General features: G+C 34.1%; 1 protein-coding gene across 1 annotated transcript; it reads right to left on the reverse strand.

Moving 5' to 3' along the window:
* Positions 1–8,593: 8,593 nt before the first annotated feature.
* LOC141547593 (vomeronasal type-2 receptor 26-like) lies at positions 8,594–25,378 on the reverse strand. The gene is made up of 4 exons (XM_074275978.1): positions 25,091–25,378; positions 13,797–13,892; positions 13,321–13,444; positions 8,594–9,498 (listed from the first exon to the last, which is right to left on the reverse strand). The coding sequence occupies exons 1-4, from the start codon at positions 25,376–25,378 to the stop codon at positions 8,594–8,596; spliced, it is 1,413 nt and encodes a 470-aa protein (XP_074132079.1).

Below are 25,378 nucleotides of genomic sequence, written 5' to 3' on the forward strand. Positions count from 1 at the left end.
TTTTAATAGGAATTAAAAAAAATGGTGGGACCAGGGTCATTTTTGATTTGCTAATCCCTAGATCATAGTCAGTACATAATCTTCTGATTGTTCATTTGAGGAAAATTTCCCTATGTCTTATATTTCCCAGACATAAAAGAATGGAAAACCTTAGTGCAAGTATAGCATCTTGTAAGTAGATGGATATACATGGCACTTGTTGACATTATAACTTTATATTTTTCAGTATCTTAGATATATTTTCATATTATTCTTATATTGATAGAACTCCAATCCAGAATCACATAGATTGAATTGTCCCCAAGTCCATCAAAGTTTTTAAATAAATATAGATATTTTGCTCTTTTTCTTTGGCAGATCTCTGCTGGGTAGATAAGGCTTGAATCTTTGGATGGGATGAAACTCTGGAACCATTGGAGTATTCTGAGTATTTTCAGGAGCTTAAGGTAGTGAATGTTAGATCCTCCCTAAATTTATGTTATTTTGATTCAGAAACTCTCTCTCCCAAACCTCACCCAAGTCTAACATTCATAAGTGACCTTGAAAACTTCATCACATATGAACCTGATTAGGAATATTTCTTCCCCTATTTAGCACAATAAGGTCTCAACCATGTCCATTCTTAAGGAATATTATTTTGAAACCTGAACCCCAACTTTGAGCCTATTTCTTTCCTGATATGTTTCACCCCTCATGTACTGGGTGAATTTTTGTCATCTGTGGACTTGAATGTTCTGACATATAATATCATATAAGATATGTATGAATAGTCTCTCTGTACTAGCTACATGGCATATTAATAACACTTTTAATTTATCAGTTTCTTGTATGTTAGATCCAGTTACTTTGAAACCCACATCTTTGCTGTAACTAAAGCTCTGAGAAGAAATAAAACACAACGCTACCAACAAACCAGTCACTAAGAAATATGAATGATTGTTGCATCAATTAGAGGGGGAAAGTAACCACTTACTTTGGTTCTGCAAAAATCCAGAAGGGAGATTCTTTGAAGTAATTTCTTCCTATATGATCCTGTACTTTCAAAAAAGGGAGAAGAATCCAGCAATGATTAGGTCTCCTTCTTTTCTATATGTGGGGTTGTAAATTCTTTCTATGTGACAAGGACTCTCGACCATCTGGTACTCAGGTAAGAAAATCTGCAAAATCAGAAATACAAATAATATAAAGGATGAGAGTCCCAGTTTCCCCAAGCCCATGGCCAATATCCCAGATCTCTAAAGAGCCAAGGAGTGGTGGAGTATAAGGTGATTGGAGATCATAGTTCTTGTATCTATAGGCATATGTTGTCTTGCTAAGCATTTGTCTTTTTAAATAGATGCTCAAGCTTTGTACAGTCTCTTCTCCTTGGGAAAACAGAATGTGAGACGTGAAATGGGCCTCTATTTGGGATAAAGGCAAAAGTTTGGATGAGCAAGACATATTTATTTGACATTTTTGCCTCCTGGATGTTATTCATCTAGTTCCTTGCAGAAAAGTCATTCCTTCTCATCTCTTAGGTGCAAATCAAATGAATATTTTGACCAGAGTCTGAGAGTGAGTTTCTCCAAGGACCAGCTAGCCTAGCAATGCATCCTTGATTTCAGACACAGAGTATGATTTGAAAACATCTTCAAGAAATCTTCAAAGAAAAATAAACTTGGGCAGAAATTTGATTGCAATTTCACAAAGAGAAAAGGCAAGATATTCTTATAGACCTGAGGTCTGAGATCCTATACCCGCTACAGGCTCAATCACAGGTGTATTCTGGACCCATGGTTGGTGATGCTTCTTTTTGGGTCAGTCTCCAACCCAGGGTCTAACAGGTCTAGGTCTGGGAAAAATTCCCTAAATCTAAGCTTTTATTGACCAGGCCAATCCACAATTTAATCGAAGGAGTTATTTTAATTATATTTGAAAGGACATACTAGAAGAACTTTGCAATACTGCTCTCTTTGTTCTGCCATTTTGGCTGAATTAGAATTCCTTGAAATATAATGTCTAAAAACTATTTTAGTCACAGTTTTCCAGTGTATTAATAATGATTAAGCTTTATTTCATTAATATCTTAAGGGTTAGTTATTTTGAAATATATTTTTTTCTAATTTTATACTTATTAGTTTTATTTTTAAATACATTAGTCTCATTGAGAAATTATTTTTGTTTTTTATTTTAATTTTCAAAGAATTTTTTCATACTTATTATTCTAAGCTGAAGATTCTCCTTCCAATACTTTGTTCTATAGGCCACATTTATTTCTGCATTTTTTTCCACTATCATTCTCATTCAATTTTTAAAATCATTTTAATTTTTTAAAAAACACTCAATCCAGCATATTTTAAGGTAATCTAATGAAAACCAGTGTGAATTCAAATTATTTTTTAAACTTTATATGTATTTCTAAGTTTATATCTATGATGAGAAATTAAAGTCAAATACTTAAGCCAATTCCTTATCTGGAAAAGTCTCAAGAATATATACAGTAGGTAGGATTTGAAAATTGATCTAACTCTTGAAGATAGTAAAGAAAAATATTATATGGAGCTGGGAAAAGTCACTATTTGTTTTTTTTAATACACTCCTACACACACACACACACACACACACACACACACACACACACACCAAAATATAGTTGTATATGTTGGGTGGGGATGTTTGGAATAAGATGCCTCAGAATTATTTTAATATTTTTTCATTAATTAATAATAATTTACAGAATTTTTTCAGGTAACTAGTAATAACTTTAATTTATTTTTCCTGAAAATAGCCTATCCATATCTTCTGTCAATTTATTAACTGGGGAATACTTTGTATATTCCTACATTTGGTTAAGTATCCTATTTATTTATGAAATGAGATGTTCTTCAAAGACATTTGGTGTAAATATATACATATACACAAATATAGATGTACTCTCTGTTGCTTTTCTTCCCATGTTAGCTATATTTTTATGCAAATCATTTTTAATTTTCTGTAAATTTTTTAAATTAGGTTTCCTGTGATCCTTTTTATCTCCTATTTGGTCACAAATTCTTCCCTTATTCATAGATATGACAGATCTATTCTTCCATGCTCCTTCAATTTAAATATATTAATGCCCTTTATGTCTAAATCATTTTTCTTTTTTAATGTTACCTTAATATTTGGTGTATTATGTGGGTCTATACCTAGTTCTGCTACCTTCCAGTTTTGCCCACAAATTTTCTCATATGGTGAGTTTTATTCTGAAAGCTAAGGTCTTGTATGATTTTATCTCCTATTCTGCCATTCTGCTGAAATGACTCCTTATTTCAACTTGTTTTTAAGTTGACTTTATAGAGTTTCCTAGGTACAAAATCACATCATCTGCAAAAAGTGAGAGACACATTTTGTTCTCTTCTTGATCCTTAGGAAGATCTTGATTTGTTATACTTAACTCATTGACACAGGGATGAAAAATCATATGGGCCTATCTCTGAAAGTAAGACACTTAAGTTTTTCCCAGGCTAATGGGTATGTAGAATTTTCTGGCCTAGAAAAGGGAATTTGAACTGGAGAAAGCAGGAGTTTATGGCAAGGCATTTTATCTTCCACTTGGTCTGGGAGTAAGATGACACATTTCCTGTCAAGGAAAGAAAGCACAAAGTACTGAGTTCCAACATTTCTAAATTTGTAGAAGGCAAAGGAACTGTAGGGTTTTGGGATATTTGGGAATGAGAGGAGAGGAGAGCCAAGATCTCTGAGAATATCTGGAGTGCCAGGTTGGGGATAGTATGTTATGATTTCTAGAAGAATTACCAAGGAACCTGTTCTTGAATATTTCTCCTTCCTCTCTTCAAATTTTTTCTTCCCTTTTATATTATTTCTGGAAGAGTGCTGACATGAAAATATCAGTATTATCAACCTGGGGAATCTCTACTTGTTTTTGGATGGAATATTCATTTTTAAAAAGAAAGAATAGAGATCTGGGCAGGGGACTTTTTGTAAATTTTTCTTTATTGAAGAAATATTAGTGCATTGTCAAAAAATACCACATCCTATACCCTGTTGTTGGTAGTCACAGTGTTTTTTGTTTTTTTTTTTTAAAGAATAGGTCACAGAATTTCAGCAATCAATTTCCCTTTGAAGTACCTAAACCCAGAGATTATTCAAAGATCTCAGAAACACAAAAGATTATAGGTCGCAATAATGGATGATGCAATGAATAAATAATATGACAACTAAAATAGTCTAATTGAAATAGTTTCCTTGAAAAAAGAAAAGAATATTATTACTCCTGCATTATTATTGTCTCATTTTTATTATTCCATGACAATTAACTACTTATATGATCAAAGTATCATTACAAGTATTTGATGGAAATAATAAGGCTTTGGAATAGATTTCTCAATACAATGACCACTCTACAATTACATAATTGATGGAAAAGTGAGAGGCTAAATGACTTCTAGTACATATTCACTTGTTTAGAAACCATTCTACTCAGCAAATTAATTAGTATTCTCCCATAAATCTTCTCTCAGAGGTAGGTTCAATTCACTCAAAAATATGTGTTAACCATAAAATTCAAGCAAATTACGGGTAATTTAAAGTTCCAATAACAAATCAGTGATTCAGAATGCTGGATGGACTTATTAAAGATTAGAATTGGAAAACAGACAGTTGTTTACTTAAATTCCACAACTGTTTTTTTAATTTTTTTTTATTAATTTTATAATTATAATTTTTTGACAGTACATATGCATAGGTAATTTTTCACAACATTATCCCTTCTACTCCCTTCTGTTCCGAATTTTTCCTCTCCTTCCCTCCACCCTCTCCCCTAGATTGCAGGCATTCCCATACATATTAAATATGTTATATTATATCCCAGGTACGATATATATATATTTGCAGAACCAAATTTTGTTGTTGTTGTTGTTGTTGTTGCAAAGAAAGAATTGGATTCAGAAGTAAAAATAATTTGGGGAGAAAAACAAAAAATGCTAACAGTTTACACTCATTTCCCAGTGTTCCTTCTCTGGGTGTAGCTGTTTCTGTCCATCATTGATCAACTGGAAGTGAGTTGGATCTTCCTGATGTTGAAGATATCCACTTCCATCAGAATACATCCTCGTACAGTATCATAGTTAAAGTATGTAGTGATCTCCTAGTTCTGCTCATTTCACTCAGCATCAGTTGATGTAATATTACTAAGTGCTAAGTCGGTACTTGACAATTCTCTAGTTCCGGCCTTTCCTGGAGAAGAGCTTGCATGCTTAGGAGGAGCAAGCTCATTGGTTGAAGTACTTCTTCCCAGAAGCCCTTGCATTATCCCACACCCATTCTCTGGGAGGATGAAGAGGGCAGCTCTGGAAGAAAAAGTGAGTCTCTGCTCTACATCAGGCTTGATGTAGCTCTCTGCAGGTAGTACATCAGCTTATGTTAAAATGTTACTAGACTTCCGGCCAAGATGGCGGCATGGAGGCAGACAGCTGCTTGAGCTCCTCATTTTCTCTCAGAACTTACTTCATGACAAGCCTCAGACTTAATGCTTGACCCAGAAAGAAACCCACAAATAATCACCAAGAGAAGCCATCCTTGAAAGTCACCAGAAAAGGTCTGTGTTTGCTCGGGGGAGGGTCAATCAGACTGGGCGCAGACTGAGGGCAGACAGCCAGAGCAAGACAGGCAGCTCACACAGCTCAGACCGGAGGGGGAGGGGTGTGATCTCTGCCGTTTCTGCGAAAGGGCTTTTGCCCCAGTGTGGATGCTCCATCTTGGCAGCAAGCCAGGAGCAGCGGAGAGGGTGTAAACACCGGAGGTGAAGATTAAAACCCCAGAAAGCCAGCATCTCTCAGAACCCAGCCACCCCCAACACCCACCTGGACTGACTCGGTGCGTTCTCGGAGCCTCAGAGCGCAGACTCAGTACAGTCATTGCTGCTCTGTTAGTGGCTCTCTGCTGCCCTACCCTCAGTCTGTAGAGGAAGCCCATTAATACCATCCAGCCCCATCCCCGGCAAAACAGACCAATTGTTTCTCTTGTCAGTTTGTTTTCTTTGATTCCTATTCTGACAAAATGAACAAAAAATTCAAAAGGGCTCTAACCATTGACAGCTTTTGTGTGGAGAGGGAGCAGACTTCAAATGCTGAGGAGACTAGGAACAGACTGTCCCCAGATGTATCCCCTGGGAGGGATATAAGCTGCTCCTCAATACAAAAGAACCTCATAGAGGAAATCAAAAAGGCTCTCACAAGAGAGCTGGAAGAGAAATGGGAAAAGGAAAGGGAAGCTTGGCAAGAGAGCCTGGAGAAGTCATCCCATGCATTCAAAGACAGAGCGGATAAAGAAATCAAATCATTGAGAAACAAGATTAGTGAGCTGGAAAAGGTAAACAACTCCAAGGAAAACAGGATTAGTGAGCTGGAAAAATAAAACAGCTCTCTAAAAAATAAAATGGATAAAATGGAAAAAAATTCCATAGAAGATAAAAACTCAATTGGACAATTACAAAGAGATATTAAAAAAGTGAGTGAAGAAAATACATCATTGAAAATTAGACTGGAACAAGTAGAAATGAATGACTCAAGGAGAAACCAAGAGGGAGTCAAGCAAAACCAGAGAAATGAAACAATTGAAAAGAATGTCAAGTACCTTACCAGAAAGACAACAGACCTGGAAAACAGATCCAGGAGAGACAATTTGAGAATAATCGGACTCCCTGAAAAATGGGTGGAAAAAAAAGAGCTTGGACACCATTTTCGAGGAAATTATCAAAGAGTACTGCCCAGACATTCTGGAAACAGAGGGTAAAATAGACATTGAAAAAATTCATCTATCACCTACTGAAAGGGACCCTAAAATCAAAACGCCAAGAAATATAGTGGCCAAGTTTAAGAACCATCAGACAAAGGAAAAGATATTGGAAGCTGCTAGAAAAAAGCAATTCAGATATGGAGGAGCCACAATAAGGATAACCCAGGATCTAGCAGCATCAACATTAAAAGAACGAAGGGCCTGGAACATGATATTCCAAAAGGCTAAGGAACTTGGTATGCAGCCAAGAATAACTTACCCAGCAAGAATGAGCATCGTTTTCCAGGGAAGAAGATGGACATTTAACGAAATAAATGAATTCCATCTATTTTTGATGAAAAAACCAGACCTACATAAAAGGTTTGATCTTCAAATACAGAACTCAAGAGATTTCTAAAAAGTAAAAAGAAATCTTGAGAACTATACTTCTGTCAAAAAAATATGTAAAGAACATATAAACAATTTGTCTTAGAAACTAGAGGTGGAAAGGAAATTATATCATAAAAAAGTGTAAAGTGGTGGTACTACATCTCATGAAGAGGCAAAAATAACCTATTATATCTGAGAGAAAGAAAGGAGGGAGATGAACATAGTGTGTATCAATAGACATATTCGATTTATGGTGAAACTTCTTCCACTTCATTGAAAAGTGAAAGGGAAGGAGTAAGCCAAGGGGAAGGGAATACAGAAATTTCGGAAAAGGGGTAAAATAAGGGGAGGATCTTTAAGGTGGGGAAGGGATCCTAAAAAGGGAGGGCTGTGAAAAGCAAGTGGTGTTCACCAGTTTAATACTGGGTAGGAGGGTAAAAGGGAAGGAAAGGGGAAAAGCATAAGCAGGGGTTAATAGGATGGCAAGCAATATAGAATTAGTCCTTCTAACCATAAATGTGAATGGAGCAAACTGCCTCATAAAGAGGAAGCAGTTAGCAGACTGGATTAAAAATCAGAATCCTACTATATGTTGTTTACAGGAAACACACCTGAAACAGGGTGATACATTCAAACTAAAAGTAAAAGGGTGGAGCAGAATCTATTATGCTTCAGGCAAAACCAAAAAAGCAGCAGTAGCCATCCTCATCTCAGATCAAGCAAAAACAAAAGTTGATCTAATTAAAAGAGATAAGGAAGGGTATTATATCCTGCTAAAGGGCAGCATTAATAATGAAGCAGTATCAATATTAAACATATATGCACCAAGTGGTGCATCATCTAAATTCTTAAAAGAGAAATTAAGAGAGCTGCAAGAGGAAATAGATAGCAAAACTATAATAGCGGGAGATCTCAACCTTGCACTCTCAGAATTAGATAAATCAAACCGCAAAATAAATAAGAAAGAAGTCAAAGAGGTAAATAGAATACTAGAAAAGTTTGATATGATAGATCTTTGGCGAAAGCTAAATGGAGACAGAAAGGAATATACTTTCTTCTCAGCAGTTCATGGAACCTATACAAAAATTGATCATATACTAGGGCATAAAAACCTCAAAATCAAATGCAGTAAGGCAGAAATAGTAAATGCATCCTTTTCAGACCACAATGCAATCAAAATAACATTTAATAAAAAGCCAGGGGAAAATAGACCAAAAAATCATTGGAAACTAAATAATCTTATACTAAAGAATGATTGGGTAAAACAGCAAATCATAAAAACAGGCAATAGGATGCTTTCAAAATGCTATTATATTCAAATAAAAAACAAAGATGAATTTAGTGAAAACAGAGGCAAATGAATAAGATGCATTTAACATTTTATTATGACTATTGGATCAAAGGCGTTCCTTGACTGTGTTTGATGAGCTTGAGAAGACCTGACTTCTCAGGGAGAAGCTTTCTTTTTAAGTAACCCCAGAATATTTTGTTCTGATCTTAGAAGGATCACAAAGCACTTGGGAGCAAAGATGCAAGTAAGAATCCCAGCACTAGAGGTCAAGATGGCAAAGACTTCCAAGGCCACAATGGCCTTGCCCTTGGAGCTCTGGTAGGAGGGCAGGAAGGAGATCCAGACGCTGCAGAAGACAAGCATGCTGAAGGTCAGGAACTTGGCTTCATTGAAAGTGTCTGGCAGGTTCCTGGCCAGGAAAGCCACAGTGAAGCTCGCCAAGGCCAACAAGGCCATGTAGCCCAGGACACAGTAGAAGATGAGGAGGGAGCCCTCATTGCACTGGATGATAATGGAGCCAGGCTCAGAGAGGATGTCCATCTCCAGAAAGGGGGGATATGTCCCAAGCCAGATGCTACAGAGACACATTTGGATGAGGGTACAGGTGAAAATGAGAGAATAAGATGGTGTGGATCCCAGCCACCTGTGGAGCCTGCTCCCTGGTCGGGTGGCCCTGAAGGCCAGAACCACAGTGATAGTTTTAGCCAAAATGGAGGAAACGGCCACTGTGAAGACAACTGCAAATGTGGTTTGGCGCAGCAGGCAGGTGGCTGTGGTGGGATGGCCAATGAAGAGCAGGGAGCAGAGGAAGCAGAGACTGAGGGAGACCAGCAGAGTGTAGCTGAGACTGCGGTTATTGGCTTTGACTATGGGGGTATCCCTGTGCTTTAGAAAGATCCCCAGGACCAGCATAGTGAGGAGGGAGAAGCAGATGGCTGCACAGGCCAGAGTCATTCCCAGAGGTTCCTCATAGGCCAGGAAGGTCACAGTCCTGGGGAGGCAATGATCTCTTTCCCTATTAGGATATTGATCTTCAGCGCATGGTAGGCACTGCTCTGCATCTGTGAACAACAATAAAATCATGCTATCTCCCAGATTGATCAGTTTTTTTTCCTCCTCTTAAAGCACACTGTTATTCATTTCAGATCAAATTCAGTCTCATTTTTGGACTTCTAAATCAGAAGGACAAGAATTTTAGAGGCTGAATAAGGTAAAAACACATGTCAGTATCATTTCTCCATGTAGATTAAATAATATGCTGAAAGTATTTGTTCCATAACATAGCTTTACGAAATAAAACATTAAACTTTCTACCATTCATTTCAATTTGAAATCACCTTCAAGGAGTCCTAAATAGTCACTTTACAGATAATTCATTATTTTCCGAACAGAAATGAGACGTTGTCAACTTTATCATGGATGTCATGGATGAAAGCCAAGAACACGTTTAAAAAAATAGATTAAAAAGAATTTTTGATGTGTTTTTCTGAAAGTATGGTCATAACTCTTAATCTTCTGGGTTGTTATGGAACATGATTTTGATTATGCAAATCAACCTGTCCCCAAATACAGTATTTTCCATAACAATTTTGAAGTTTATAAAGCAGAAAATATATTGTGCATTTATTACAATGTTTCTTTAGGTTACCTATAAATGAGGATTTCAAACTTGTCTCCTTCATGTTTCCAAGTTTTTAGTGTTATGCTGTTATTGGCTGTATGTGCATTATTACTCCAGTTTCTATTATGATTACTCTCACAGGGCCTATTTCTTCTATATCATACTTACATGTATATTTCTTTTGTTGTTTGCTTAATTGTTAATGAATTGTACCATCATTTACTTTGAGATTTATTTTTACTTAAGAGATTGCACCAAAGAGGGAAAGTCAACTGATGGAAAATTATGTAAACCATTGATTTTCAGAGTTATTTGATAAATGGCAATTTGACAAAAGGCATTTAATCAAATAGTAAATTGGCTTCCAGATAAGTCATTTTTCAATAAGAGGGAAGTGTCAACTTTAGTAATTGCTATTGAAATATTAAGTGAAAAATACCTTTGTTAAAGCAGCCAGATAGCATGTTGATACAGTAAGAGCCCTGGATGTCAGAAAGACCTGATTTCAAATATAACTTCAGAAACTAATACATTTGTGTGACCCTGGACAAATCATACAATTCTGATTGCCTCAAAAATAAAAATAAAAGATTCCCTTCTTTCAGGAAATTCAGACAGCCTATGAATTGTGAAGTATTCTTTAAAAATATTAAATACTCAAGCTACCAGGAGAACAAGATTTTCAGTAATCCAATATTAATTAATAATATTGAATTAAGTTTGTAACAATTCTTTTTTTATTGGTAAGGAATAGGAAACTGAGTGGATCCCAAGCAACTGGCGAGTTGCTGAAGTTATAGTAAATGAATATTATGGAATATTATTGTAAGAAATAATCAGCAGGAAGACTTCAAAAAGATCTGGAGAAATGTACATGAAATGATGCTATGTGAAGTGAGTAGAGCCAAGAGAACATTGTACCTAGCAACAACAAGATCATATGATGATTGATTCTGATGTACATGGTGATTCAGGCTAATTCCAATAGACTTGTGATGGAGAGAGCCATTTGCATCCAGAAAGAAAACTAGCAGGACTGAATGTAAATTGGAATATAGTACTTTCACCGTTTTGTTGTTATTTACTTGATTTTTTTCCTTTTTCTCATTTTTTTTCCTTTTTGATCTGATATTTCTTGTGTAGCATGATAAATAAGGAAATATGTATAATAGAACTGCACGTGGTTAATATATATCAGATACTTGTTGTCTAGTGGAGGTATAGGAAGAAGGGAGGGAGAAAAATTCAGATCATAAGGTTTTGCAAGGGTGAATGTTGAAAACTAACTTTGCATATGCATATCTTGAAACCAAAAGGCTATTATTAAAAAAAGGAAAACACTGAATTAATTGCAAGAAACCACCCCAAGGAAGGAGAAATACTTGATTCACTGGAGAATTATATGAAAACCTTTTTTTTTTTTAAAAGTGGTACAATATCACCATCATTATTCTTAAGAATTAAGAAAGGATATTACTAGATCCATTTTATGAGGCAAATAAAGTCCACTGTTCAAATTAAAGAAGCATAAAACACAGGTGATATCTTTTAAAATTATTAATATCTATTGAAAATTTTTAAATAAACTCCTGACAAGAGGTTTTCAGTGATTCACCCACCATGCAATTCATTCTCTGCAATTTCTATTTAAATTAGAGAAACAAAAATAGTTCAAATTTAGGGGAAAATGACATCAATTCAAGACAGAAATTATAACAAAGAAAAAAATTTAAGAAAGTAAAATAAATGCTTATTCTGAAAACACTACAAAAATATAAAGAACTTTTAAGGCATAATAATACATCTTTTAAAGGCTACCAAATTATGCAAAAATGCACGCAAGTATTTTTCACAGTGAGTATAGGAATAAAACTCATATGACTAATCTTTTCCTTAATTACTACAGAACTGGAAATGGAAATGAGAACATTGAAATGAGAGAAATTAAAACATAAAGACAGGAAAAAGATATCCAAATGTTTCTATTTTCATATGACATAAAGTTTTATTTTAAAAATATTAAGGAATTAGTTAAGGAACTAACAGAAAAATTAATAAATTATTCAGGCAAACAACAAAATAAATCTATTGAACCTCTAAATTTTTACATAATAAAAAGAGTTATAAAGAAAAAGAAAGATTATTTGAAATAACTGAAAAAGTGCTTACAGTAACAAAATATCTTTGGAATTATTCAAAATCCTTATGTTTATTCAATTACAAAGAAGACCTTAAAGAAATAATTAATTGCAATTAAATTACAATTAAATTAAAAGGAGAAGTGGTCTATTTTTCTAGATTGACTATAGTGACATTAGCAAAATAAAAACAAAAGTCCAAGAATTCCAAAGGGCAGACATGAAGAATAACGGCAATAAGAGAGACACAGAGACACAGAGACACTGAGAAAGAGAGAGATAGAGAGACAGAGACAGAGACAGAGACAGAGACAGAGAGACAGAGACAGAGACAGAGAGACAGAGACAGAGACAGAGAGACATAGAGAGAGGAAGAAAGAGTTAAATGGAGAGAGGACACTTTGTTCAGTGAAAGATAAGCTACCAAAAAACAAAAGTTTAAACTTTTGAAGATACCATTTTATGAAACAACACCAATTACAAAGCTAATCAAGACCAGGCCTCATCAGTTTTGAAAATTAATCTAACATGCAGTGGGTTGCGATGTGGTATGGCCAATTTTTATTTGGTTTTTTGGGATCCAAGTTTCCTAGAGTTAGGATTACAACCTCCTGAAAATAGCTTTTCAAAAAACAATCTCCCTCCAGGACTCCAGTTAATCTGATAATCTTATAAATTATCAGGAAGATTAACTCCTGAGGCCAGACTCCTATTGTCAAACCAAATGCATCTGTGCTTAGATATTTTTTTTTAGATTTTAAGGTTTGTCCTATTAATATTTCTTTTAGGAGTGAGACAGGTTAAATAAGTTTTAGATTACACTTTCTCATAGGAATGAGGAAGATTACAATTAGGCCACAAGGTCAGGGAAGTATTGGGGATTTCTATGGTATTAAAATCCTGGTGGATTCTGCTCAGATAGATTTTTGGCATCTTGAACCAAAGGTTGCTCTTGATAGTTATAGGAATGACCAGAAAGCACATGGAATGCAAGGGACTGATTAATTGTAGTGTTATTTTAACTCAGAAATTATTATTTTACCAAGCAAACATCACTTCAGTTTAAGATTAACAAAATAGAATATCTATTACTTTGGGAAGACAGTTTACCTTTAGGAACCTACCAGTCTGGTTAGAAATCTTCCCTTCAGGACATGGGGTACAAGCAAAGCAGCATTTGGGTTGGTTTTCAAGAGATGTTTTCTTGAATCCAGGGCCACATTTCCCACTGCACATGGAAGTTGGAGTCTGTATTTCCACCAGAGAAAGGGAGAAAATGTCATTGAAAGAAGGACTACTGAAAGGTGGATTTAGTGAGGAAACGATGATTTCAAAGCTCTCTTACAGAAGACAGTTAGAAAAACTTAATTATTATTCTGCAGGGCAAGAATGAGATAGCTGGAAAGAATGTGCAAGTAGTACTGAAAAAAAAGAAAATCAACTCCTTTGTTCAGAGCAAAAAAGAAGAAGTGGGTATTAGTACCCTATCACAAACATTTCCAGTGTCTGTGGGGAACATCCTGCTATCAATGAAGAAACAATTAGTGTCCTGGAAGCTAAAGAGTCAAAGTGATAAACTTCCTATTCATTGGTCCCTTACCTGATGGAAATCATCTGGCCAATCTATGTCTTCTTCCTTAATGATGAATCTCTGAGCAAGAGGATACACTTCACCCACTTTGACCAGAGTCTCTATCTGACCAGGGAAGGATTTATAATTTAGGATATCATAAGCCTCAGCAACTGTCTTGGTTCCATTCCAACATGACTCATCACTAGCATTAGTGACAGAATTGATACACTTCAGAAAGTGATGGAGCTGAAGGCAAGGATAGGTGATTGTTAGTCTTTGGGGAAAGAAGGATTTATGCCCCTCCCCCAGGATTGCCTATCAATGGAAAACAGACTCAAAAATTATCATTCTCCTTCTTAAGCTCCTCTTAGAGCCCTGAACTCTTTTTCTCCTTACAAGCTAAGTGCAATGGAAAAATAGCAATTCCAGTACCCAGTTGTGTGTTATAAAAACTAAACATATTGAAAATGTATCTGACAAGCAAAAGCTTACCATTTCTTCATTATTCGATTTTGAGAAGCCCAAACTAGGCATATTTTAAAAAATTAACATTAAAACTTAACATATAACCTAATAAATGGTGGGTGCTAAAGGAATGTGTGATGATGGACTGGATTTTAAGGGAAATCTTATTCCTTGTACAAAAGAATCTTGAATAAAATATAATATGAATCTCTGAAGTGGTTGATAAAGTCAACTTAAGAATAAAGGAGAATTTGACATTCAGAGTGATGCAATTCATCCTTTGGAAAATTCAGTCCTTCAAAAGACATGGCCAGGAGAATGATTCCCATAGAAGAAATTATGAAAGGGATTTCAAAATGATAAAGTATAAGAAAATGAAATACTAAGACAATCTGAGAAAGATTTGAGAAGCAGAGTTCAATAAAAGCCAGAAATTTATTTGTATCACTTAGGTTATGATTTTCATTGATCGAGGAATATTTTCAAGAAAATTTCCTAGAGAGCTAGAAAATGTAGAATGAGAAGGCTGAAAAACAGAAAATAAAGCTGCATTGTTTCCATGAGAAATTTCCTGGTAAGACTTTAATACTTTAAGATTTTAAAAAAAATGTGAAAAGAAAGAATCCAATTTGCCAGAAATAATAATACACATTTGTTGTTTAGTCATTGAGTCCTGTCCAACTTTTCTTGACTCCACCAACCATAGCACTCCTTTTTCTGCTATACTTTACTATCTCTTAAAGTCTGTGCAAATTCACATTCATAGTGTTATGGTAGTATCTATATATCTTATTCTCTGCCTGATCTTTTTATCAAATAATTTGTAAGAGGGGGTGGGATTAACATGGTCCCTTTAAGGTACTGGAGAAATATAAAGAGATAACATGAGGGAATTAATATACACATCTGACAGAAACAATAAAAATTTTAAAAAGAACCTTGAAGAGAAAAGAAGGAAGTATGGTTGAGAATATTTTGTTTGACACTTGCCACAAAAATAAAGTCAGATTTAAATAATTGGAAAGACAATCAGTGCTCTTGGATAGGACTAGCGAATATAATAAAGATGACAATACTCCCCAAACTAATCTATTTATTTAGTGCTATACCTATTTTAATGACCTAGAAAAAATAACAACAAAATTCATATGGAAGAATAAAAGGTCGAGAATTGCAAGAGAATATTTTGTTTGATCTCTAATGAATATTATAAATAAGAGTGTAAGCTAATGAAGAAAAGAAGGAAAATGTTACATTAATAAACCTTAAGCTTCCTGTTTAAATAAAAGAAAATCATTGAATTTAGATCATTAAAAATTATTTATCAGGCTGTGTCACAATAGCTGACTAGAGGAATCAATTCAACTGAATTTTCTCAATTTTTAAAAAATCATGCCTCAAATCAAATTCTGGAGCAGCACAGTCAATAAAATGTCATAATGAGACATTTTCTCATCTCTGAACAACTTATAAGGTTGGAAGTAAATGTCTGTGGCAGCTCTTTGGTGGCTAAATAAAAGTGGACAAAAATGAAAAGAGTATTGAACAGAAATGCAAGAGCAGTTGCAGTGACGTACAGAACTATTATTCTATACCCAGATGTCCTCACGTATATTATGAATTCTACTAGGTTATAACTACTCTCTAGATTTCCAGGTTCCCAACATTTCAAATATAGAGACCAGTACATTCAAGCACCAAGATCATACTTAGGATACAGTATATTCTATAGAAGAAATTATGGTTCCATAATGGTTCCTCTTCATTTAAAAAAAAATGAATGCAACATTGAAGTAAATATACTCATGTGAAAATATCAGCTAAGCTGCTCAGCTATCAATGTTAGTAGAAATTAAAAGAAAATGATCAATTAGAAATTGATTAGAAATTTTGAAGGTCAATGATACAGACCACTATAAAGGTCTTAATTTAGAATAGATATAATGAATGTCTCCTGCCACATAGACTCAGACACAGAGAAATGGGTAAAAGGAAGCACTCCAACAATTTCAAAAAGATTGCTCTATAAAAGTTAAAATAAATGCCTATTATCACAGGTAATTTCAATTTTTTTGCCCAGATTTCAATGTATCCCCAAAAGGAAAAAAAAAACTGGAAAAATATATTAAGGAATAAGTCTTTTATGGAACTTTCAGGTAATTGCTTCATCTTTAGTACAGATTACTAATGATATAATGTGAATATCATGTGCTGAGTATAATTTTGGAATAAAAATGTTACCTTCCAAGGTAGATTCGAGTTTCTTGCTAGGTTTAATGCCTCTTTTGCCTCAGAATGGAGCATTTGATGGAGAGCATGGGCAATTAAATACACTGCATTGTAAACATTAGGAATCAGTTCCATAAGGACCATGTCAATTTTCATAACAGGAATATCTTTAAAGGAAAAATCTCCTGGGCACAAAGGATAGAACATTTGTGCACTATTTTTTTCTGAAAATCTACAATTGAAGACTGATTCCCAGAAAGCTTTTAGGAAAATGTCCTCAGGATTCATGACTGGATTCATATTTCTTACAAAATCTGTGAAACCTGGAATTTCCTTTTGGGTAGCAGAAAATAGTATTGTACCATGAAAAATGGGAAACAGTTCAAACATAGGATCAATAGAAAAATCCCAAGAAGAAGTGGTAACCAATAACTTTCCATAAGGTATAAAAGTTGTCAATACAAGAGAAAGTTCTTGAAGGGAATCAGAATCTCCATAGATGAACATCACATTTGATGATGATGCAATGACCCTAGAAAGGAGGTTAAAATCTTCTTTCCTTTTAAAATATTGAGGCACTCTTTCCTTAATAGCCACACAGAGCCCATTCTTGGCCATCTCTTCTTTCAGATCATTGAAGAACGTTTCCCCTCTTGTGTTATCTGAAAGGAGCAGTCCCACCCAAGTCCAGTCAAAATGCAGCATCAATTGGATGAATGCCAGGTGAAGAGTAGATTCCTTGCTGCCCATCTGGTAAACATATGGATACTGAACTTTATCATTCAGGAGAGGATCGAATTGACCATAGGTAATCTAAATAAAATATGAAGAAGACAGAAATGATGATTCAATTGATTCAGAGTCAAAATTTGTCCTTCATATTTGTATGTCAAGCAAGTATATTACTTTCAGAAAGTAGGTAATGAATAAATGCTTGCAAATTTTAATGTATAGTTTTTGGTTACACTATTACACCATTAAATAATGGAATAATTGAAAGGAAATGTTAAAACTGTATCTGATAAAACATTTCTCCCATGTCTCCAGCAAGCAATTCCTAAGTAATTGCTTAAAACATTTCCACGAGAAAAAAAAATCCGTTCCCCCCAAAAGTCTATTCCTCTTTTAGACAATTTGATCAAAGGAGAGAATGTTTTTTTTTTTCTTAATTTTGTAATTAAATCAACCTTTTTTGGAATATTGATTTGTTGTTTGTATTTCTTTACTGTTGATTCAAGTGGAACATTTTAGTGTCTCTGGCAAGAACCTGTTATTTAAGTAAATAGCATAGTTACATGACCTCTCTCACTCATATCACATCTTTTTCAGCTCTAATATCAATCTTTCCTCTATCCAGACTTTCTGTAGCATACATTCCCCTCCTCTTTTGATTCCAAGCATAATTTTATGTCCTTGATAATAAGTGTGTCAGGTATCATGCTCTAGGGGAAAAAGTTCTCCAGTCCAGCCCACTGAGAAAAGAGAGATGGAGAATTTCTCCTACTGGAATCTACTGCCAAGATTGTCATTAAAATATGTCCCCAAACACATCAGTAAGAATTCTCTGATATAAACAATGGTTCACTCCTCCATAGCTGAGTAATACCCAAATTTTTATCTCTAACAACAAAAAACGATGCACTTCTGTGAGACCTTCAATCATGAGATTTGGCCAGAAGATGAGAAATTTTCATATGGAGAGTTTCTTTGTTATATCATTAAGCCCCAATTTTCTGAGAAGGACATAAAGTAACTAGTATAGATATCTGATTTTAATCAGGACCCCAGTAATCCAATCAGCAAGAATTTCCTTATCACAATTCAAAACCAGATGGCCTTGTGAGAACAAACTCCTAAGGCCAAGTGTTTCAGAGAGTATCATCTAATTCCCATAAAATGGGAAAATTATGTAACATAACATCAGTTTATTCTTAGACTTGGACATGTGACTTAAAAATATATAAAATATGACTCACAATAATGACATTTTTCCTTCAGAAAAGTAATTATGAAATGGCTCTCCTAATTCCAGTTAGAAAGCAAATCCATTTTTCAATAATGAAAGCATGGTTCTACTTGCCATATACTAAAAATCCTCTCATTGAAATTTCTCATTGAAATTAAATTATGTATGTAATAGTATTCTATACCTATCAAATTGACTGGCAGGAGTGAAGGAGCAAAGTACAAATGTTGGAGGGAATGCAGAAAATTGGGATACTTCTAGATTACTGGGATATTATGAATTTATTCAATGATTTTGAAGAGCAATTTAAAATTGTACTAAAAAAGATATAAAATGAACTGAACAACGTGATACAGCAGTACCACTATATATCCCAAGGTTATCAGGGTAAAATAAAATAATACTACATTTTATAAAATATTTTTGTTAACGCACGTAGTGATGGGAAAGAATTACCAATGGCCATCAACAGGAAAACCTTAAAGAAGTTCTATATAATTGTGATGTAGTACTACAGTGGCATGGCATGAAATACATGGAAAATATCAAATCAAATTATTTAGAGTGAAATGAGCAAAACCAAGATAACATCAAACACAAAGTCAGAAACAGGATTCAAATATTATTGCTCAATGACAACTATTCTGTGTAATATAAACTTTGAAATTACCTATGAGTGGCTTATGGAAAAAAATTCTACTGATCTCCAGAAAAAGAATTGATCTATGGCAATAAGTCAAACATCATTTGAGCATTATTATAGTGGGTCCAGTGTTGTATCTTGTACTCTAGCCAATCATAATCATACTTAATATCTCTTTGAAATCAAATAATAGCATAAATAAAAATGATAAAATTAGAAATCAAATTATCTTAGATTTAAAATGAAAAAATGTATCATGGTAATGCTTGATATTTTCTTTTTCAAAACTGGAAAAAAGGATGATGATGGCAAAATAAGGTAAGAATTTGCCTAAAGTCTTCCAAATTTTCCTAAAAAACAATAAAATAATGAATCATGATTAATTCAGGAGTGGCAAAACCAACAAAGCCATGGATTCAAATAATTATCCAGTCCAAGACAACTTAGAAAGTCATCAAGAACATGTTTAACCCATATTGTGGAGCTTTCTATGGGCAAGGGATGTAGGGAGGAATGGGGGAAAATTGGGAACACAAGGTTTTGTAAGAGTGAATGTTGAAATCTATCTCTGCATGCATTTTTAAAAATAAAGTTATCATAAAACTTAAAAAAATAAGCAAAAATCATATTTGGTATCATGGTAAAAGAAGAGCATACAAAAGCTGCAGTAGTTTCTAGGCAAGGCAGCAAGAAGGCCTCATACTCTAGGATACATTAACAGTGAGGTCCTGAGCTTCAGTTCCAGAAATTTGAGACAATTCTTCTCTTCGTCAAAAGCAGGACTCAATATTAACATTAATATAAAAATGTAAAACAGACTGCAAAATAAATGCACACATATGAAAGTAAAAGAAAAAAATTGAAGCCTACTATAGAAAATTTCTATGGTTACACATTAAATTAGAATAGAAACTCAGAAGAGGACAATAATAGCAAAATATGTAGATTTGAAAACTCAAAGAAAATATGGATTTGTTTCATACCAAAAAAGAATTCATTGTAGAAAGTCCACCAGAAAGGGATACAAAAAGAAATTCAATTCAAAATAACAATCATATTAGAAAATATTTGGAAATTAATCTGCCAAGGGAAACTCATGAACTATATGAACACAACTACAAAACACTTTCCTTGCAAATAAAGTCAGACTTAATCAGTTGGAAAAATATCAAGTGCTCATGGGTAGGTAAAGCAAATATAATAAAAATGATAACATTACCTAAACTAATCTACTTGTTTGGTGTCATACCAATCAAACTCCCAAGAAATTATTTGAGATATTAAAAAATGTAGTAATGAAGTGCATCTGGAAGAACAAAAGGTAAAGACTTGCAAATGAATTAATGAAAAAAATTCTAATGAAGATGGCCTAGCTGTGCCACATCTAAAACTACATTATAAAGTAGTGGTCATCAAAACCATTTGGTACTGGCTAGGAAATAGATCAGTGAAATAGGTTAGGAGGATAGGACTGAATAGGCAACAACTGTAGCAAAGACCCCAGCTTTTGGGATAAGAACTGGAAAAATTGGAAATTGGTATGGAAGAAATTAGGGCTCGACCCACACCTAACACCATATTCCAAGATAGGTTTGAAATGGGTTCATGATTTAGATATAAAGAGTGATATTATAAGCAAATTAGAGGAACATAGGATCGTTTATCTCTCCAATTTATGGAGGAGGAAGGAATTTGTATCCATAGAAGTCATAGAATTCATAAATAAAGACAAGATAGATGATTTTCATTATATTAAGTTTAAAGATTTCTATAAAAACCAAATGCAGACAAGATCAGAAAGGAAGCAATGAACTGGGAAATAATTTTTACATTTAAGGGTTCTGAAAAAGGATGCATTTCTAAAATATATAGAGAATTGACTCAACTTTATAAGAATTCAAGCCATTCTCCAATTGATAAATGGTCAAAGGATATGAACAGACAATTTTCAGATGAAAAAATTAAAACTATTTCTATCCATATGATTAAGGCAACTCTTGAGATACTAGTACACACCTCTCAGATTGGCTAAGATGACAGGAAAAGACAAGGAATGTAGGAAGGGATGTGGGAAAACTAGGACACTAATACATTGTTTGTGGAGTTGTGAATAGATCCAGCCATTCTGGAGAGCAATTTAAAACTATGTTCAAAAAGTTATTATACTGTGCATACTCTTTGACCCAACAGTGTCTCTATTGGGCCTATAACCCAAAAAGATCTTAAAGGAAAGATAGGGAGTGATATGTGAAATTAAGTTTGTGGCAGCCTTTTTGATAGTCGCAAGAAACTGGAAACTGAATGGATGCCCATCAGTTGGAGAATGGCTGAATAAGTTATGATATATGAACATTTTGGAATATTCTTGTTCTATAAGAAAGGTTCAGGGGGAGGATTTTAGAAAGACTGAAAGAGACTTAGCATGAAGTGATGTTAAATGAAATGAGCAGAACCAAGAGATCATTATACATGACAACATCAGTATTATACATTGATCGAATCTGATGAATGTGACTCTTTCCAACTATGAGATGACCGAGGCCCGTTCCAATGATTGTATGATGATGAGAGTCATCTACACTCAGAGAGAGAATTGTACGAACTGAATGTTTATCAAAATATAACATACGCACTCTTTTTGTTGTTTGCTTGCATTTTGTTTTCTTACTCATTTCCTTTCTTTTTTTTAACTTTATCTTTTGTGCAGTAAGAGAATTATATAAATATGTTTATACATATTCAATTTAAACTGTATCTTAACATGTTTAATGTATATTGAATTGTTGCAATCTGGGGAGAGGGTGGGAGGAAAGAGAAGAATATCTGAAACACGAGGTTCTACAAGGGTCAATATTGTCAAATTATCCATGCATATATTTTGAAAATGAAAAGCTTTATTAAAAAAGAATTCATTGTAGAATTCAAAAATGATATTAAAAATCAAATAAGAGAGTCTGAAAAAGGGGGAGGGAGGATGAAATGAGAGTTAAAAAAAAGAAAACCATGAATAAAGAGGAATCAACTTAGCAAAGTAAATGTAAAAAATAGCCTAAAATTAACAAAAATTCACCAAAGAAAACAGCTCTTAAAAAGTTAATTTTAATAATGAGATACAAAAATTAACTGAAGTAAATACTTTCTTGCTGGAACTCTATCTTTCCAGAAATCAAGCAAGAGTCAGGATCACTAAACGTCTTTATTCTAGATCTTTACCGTCGCCTCCAACGCCAGGTCACGAGTGCAAGTGAGCATGAGTTCCACCACCCAAGTTTCTCTTGCTCCTCCCACACAAATCACTTCCCTCTCTTCTGTCTCACCAATCAAGTCAGCACAGATACAGCTGGGGAGGGTCAACCTTAAACAAGTTAATAGGGGAACCGTCCAATTGGCAATTAGTCTCACGTGCTTTATCATCCAAGTGCATTGCTCAGTTCTAGCCCTTGTCAGTTTTATTAACTGTGTCTAGCAGATAATTAATAAATGGTAAACAACAATATTTTAATTGTCATTGAGATATTTAATAAAATGATGGCGATGTGACTTTCTCTTGTAAATTAAAGATAATTTATGTAAGTCATTTAACACTTATATGCCCTTGAAAGAGTAAGTATTCTCTTCAGATGAAAATCAGAATTAACTAAGAATTAATGAGAAAAATGAATATTATAGTGAGAGGTGGGCTTATTCTAATAAGGAACTGAAGACAATAAATTAATAATGTCACTTATAAGCAAAGAGAAAAAAAAAGTCATAGCATTTCTGCCTTCAGCAAGTTATAAGAAAAGATCCCCCAGTCAATGATCAATGAAAAACGGTGGAGTTAGAATTCCACCTATATGAGCTGAATTTAGTGGAGTGTATGTTTTGGGAAGAGACAGAAATACTCTTGGAAGATTGGACTTTGAATGAAGAGTTAAAAAGAAAGGAAAAAAAAAACATCTGGCTCCTGTATTAATTGGTAATTAACATAGAAGAGAAATAATAATTTTTCTCATTGCACAAAGAGTGAAGGAAACAACTTGAATATTATAGAGTTGCAGTGGTGATAACATTGATTTAAGAAGCTTTGGTCTCAATAGATCAGAGTATTCATTCACCCAGTGAAAGTGAGTATAATAATTCAGGTAGAAAATGGAACTTCAATGAAATTAAAGCAACCTTCAAGTATTCTTGAAAAAAGAGACGAGAGCTAAACTGAGAACTGAAAATTTGACTTTCAAATAAAATATAGAAAGAAGCAAAACAGGAAAGCAGGAAAGAGAAACCACAACTAGGTTAAACTGAATGCCATCCCAAGTGTGAACATGGTGCTTGTATTCTTAAGAACTTTATCTCAATTAAGGAAGCTAAAAGTATACATAGAGAGAAGGATCAGATCCTTAGTTGATGATGATGGGCTAATATCCAAAAATATTATGTTATTTGGTGGAAAAGAAGATCACACTGCAAGTAGAGGGAAAGGTGGGGAGAACATAATAAATGATCTTATAAGAAGAGGTACAAAAGACGTATTACAGTGGAGAGAAAATAGGGAGCAAAGACAGGAAATATTTTAAGATTAATCTCGTTGTACTTGATTCAATAAATCAATTCAAACAATAAATATACATATTCAGTTGGGCACAAAAATCTATCTTACTCAATGAGTAAGTAGAATAAGAAGTGGATCAGAATAAAAGAGAGGAGCTGATAAGAGGGAGGATATATTAAAAGAAATGGTGGTCAGAAACAAAACAACAGACTTTTGCTGAGGACATAAGGAAAAGTACAAACAGTGAAAAAATATTGTGGAGGGAAATATTCAGTAATCAAAAATATGAACATTAATTCAATGAACTCATAAAACAAAAACGCATAGCAGAAGGCATTACAAAACAGAATAGAGAACTACTGAGACTGAAGGTGGATCAAGACTATTGTTTTCACCTTTTTGTTTGTTTATTCTTTTCATTCTCATGTTTGTTTGTTTATTTTTCCTTTTTGGTCTAATTACATATCATAGAAAAAACTTTTGAACAAACTATCATTAATTTAAAGCATTAATTTACTAAGGAAAAAAATCCCAAACAAGAAAGATTAACAAGTGATTTCTACCAAATATTTGAAAATTAGTTAATTCCAATACTTTATAAACTCTGGGAAAATAGCAAGAAGCATCAATGAGTATTCGGTAAGCTATTCTGTGCAATGTATAATTTCTGAAATCCTGATAAATGTAATTGTTATTTCTGCTCAGGTAAGGATTGGTTGGTACATAAACAAGAAATGGCATCTTGAATTTGCCCTAAACAATTTCTGTATCTCTTACAATGTACTATGCCCTCCCAATTTGGATCACATTAGGCTCATCATAATGTTCTGTAAGTATCAATTAGAAAACAAATATTTAGCAACTGATAAATGTTTATTTTTTTGTAAATAACATGAAATGAATATATAAACTGTTGATGTTCTGAAGGGATACATCCTGTATTTGGCAAATCAGGCACAAATTCAGGAAAGAGGCAAATTTTCATCCTAAATTGGAAGCTCTCTCTAAACATAGAAGTGGATGCTCATTATTAGTACAAACTAATGAAGACAAGTATTAGAGCTTCATCTTTTCAGGGAAAATGAAAAAATCAATTTCAAAATGAAAGGAAAAAAAAAACCTTTACCTGGGAATTTTATGATGGAAGAAAGGGAAAACTTTCTTCCATCCAAAGTCTTCAGAATTCTATAGAAATATAAAGAAATGAACTAGAAGGGTAGTGAAATTTAGGTTATTACTTGGTTCAAATCTACGAGGCTTAAATCAATAGAGTATCACCTCACCTAAAGGACAGAGTGAGTTCACTGATAGAAAGCACTATTCCCCCATTTTTTGTATCACCTGTTGTCAGAACATAATGCAAGGCTCTTCAATAATTTTTTTATTGACTCATTAATATTACATCAGAACAGATTATGAAGCATCTGCTGCTTTAAATACATAGAACGCATTGGATAAAGGTGAGTGATAGTATTTGTCTCCCTTACCTGTGGAACTTTATACAGTTGCAGAATGGTGGCCATGGCCATGGACAGCATAGTAGTCATCCCTCCAATGACAGCCACAGTATTGGACTGCCTATCACAGCTATAGTTGGGGATAACTGGACCTCTCCCTGACAGCCATATTAAGGAGCTCTCCACAGCTAGTTTCTCCAGATGGAAGTTATTGAGTAACTGGTATCCCAAAGTTAAGTTGGGCAGCAAATAAGGGTTCTTATTGATCTCATCCACAGCATACTGGAGAGCAAGGAAATGGTGATATTGTCTGAACAT

Source organism: Sminthopsis crassicaudata, chromosome 6 (assembly GCF_048593235.1).
Source record: "Sminthopsis crassicaudata isolate SCR6 chromosome 6, ASM4859323v1, whole genome shotgun sequence".
Lineage (NCBI taxonomy): Eukaryota > Metazoa > Chordata > Mammalia > Dasyuromorphia > Dasyuridae > Sminthopsis > Sminthopsis crassicaudata.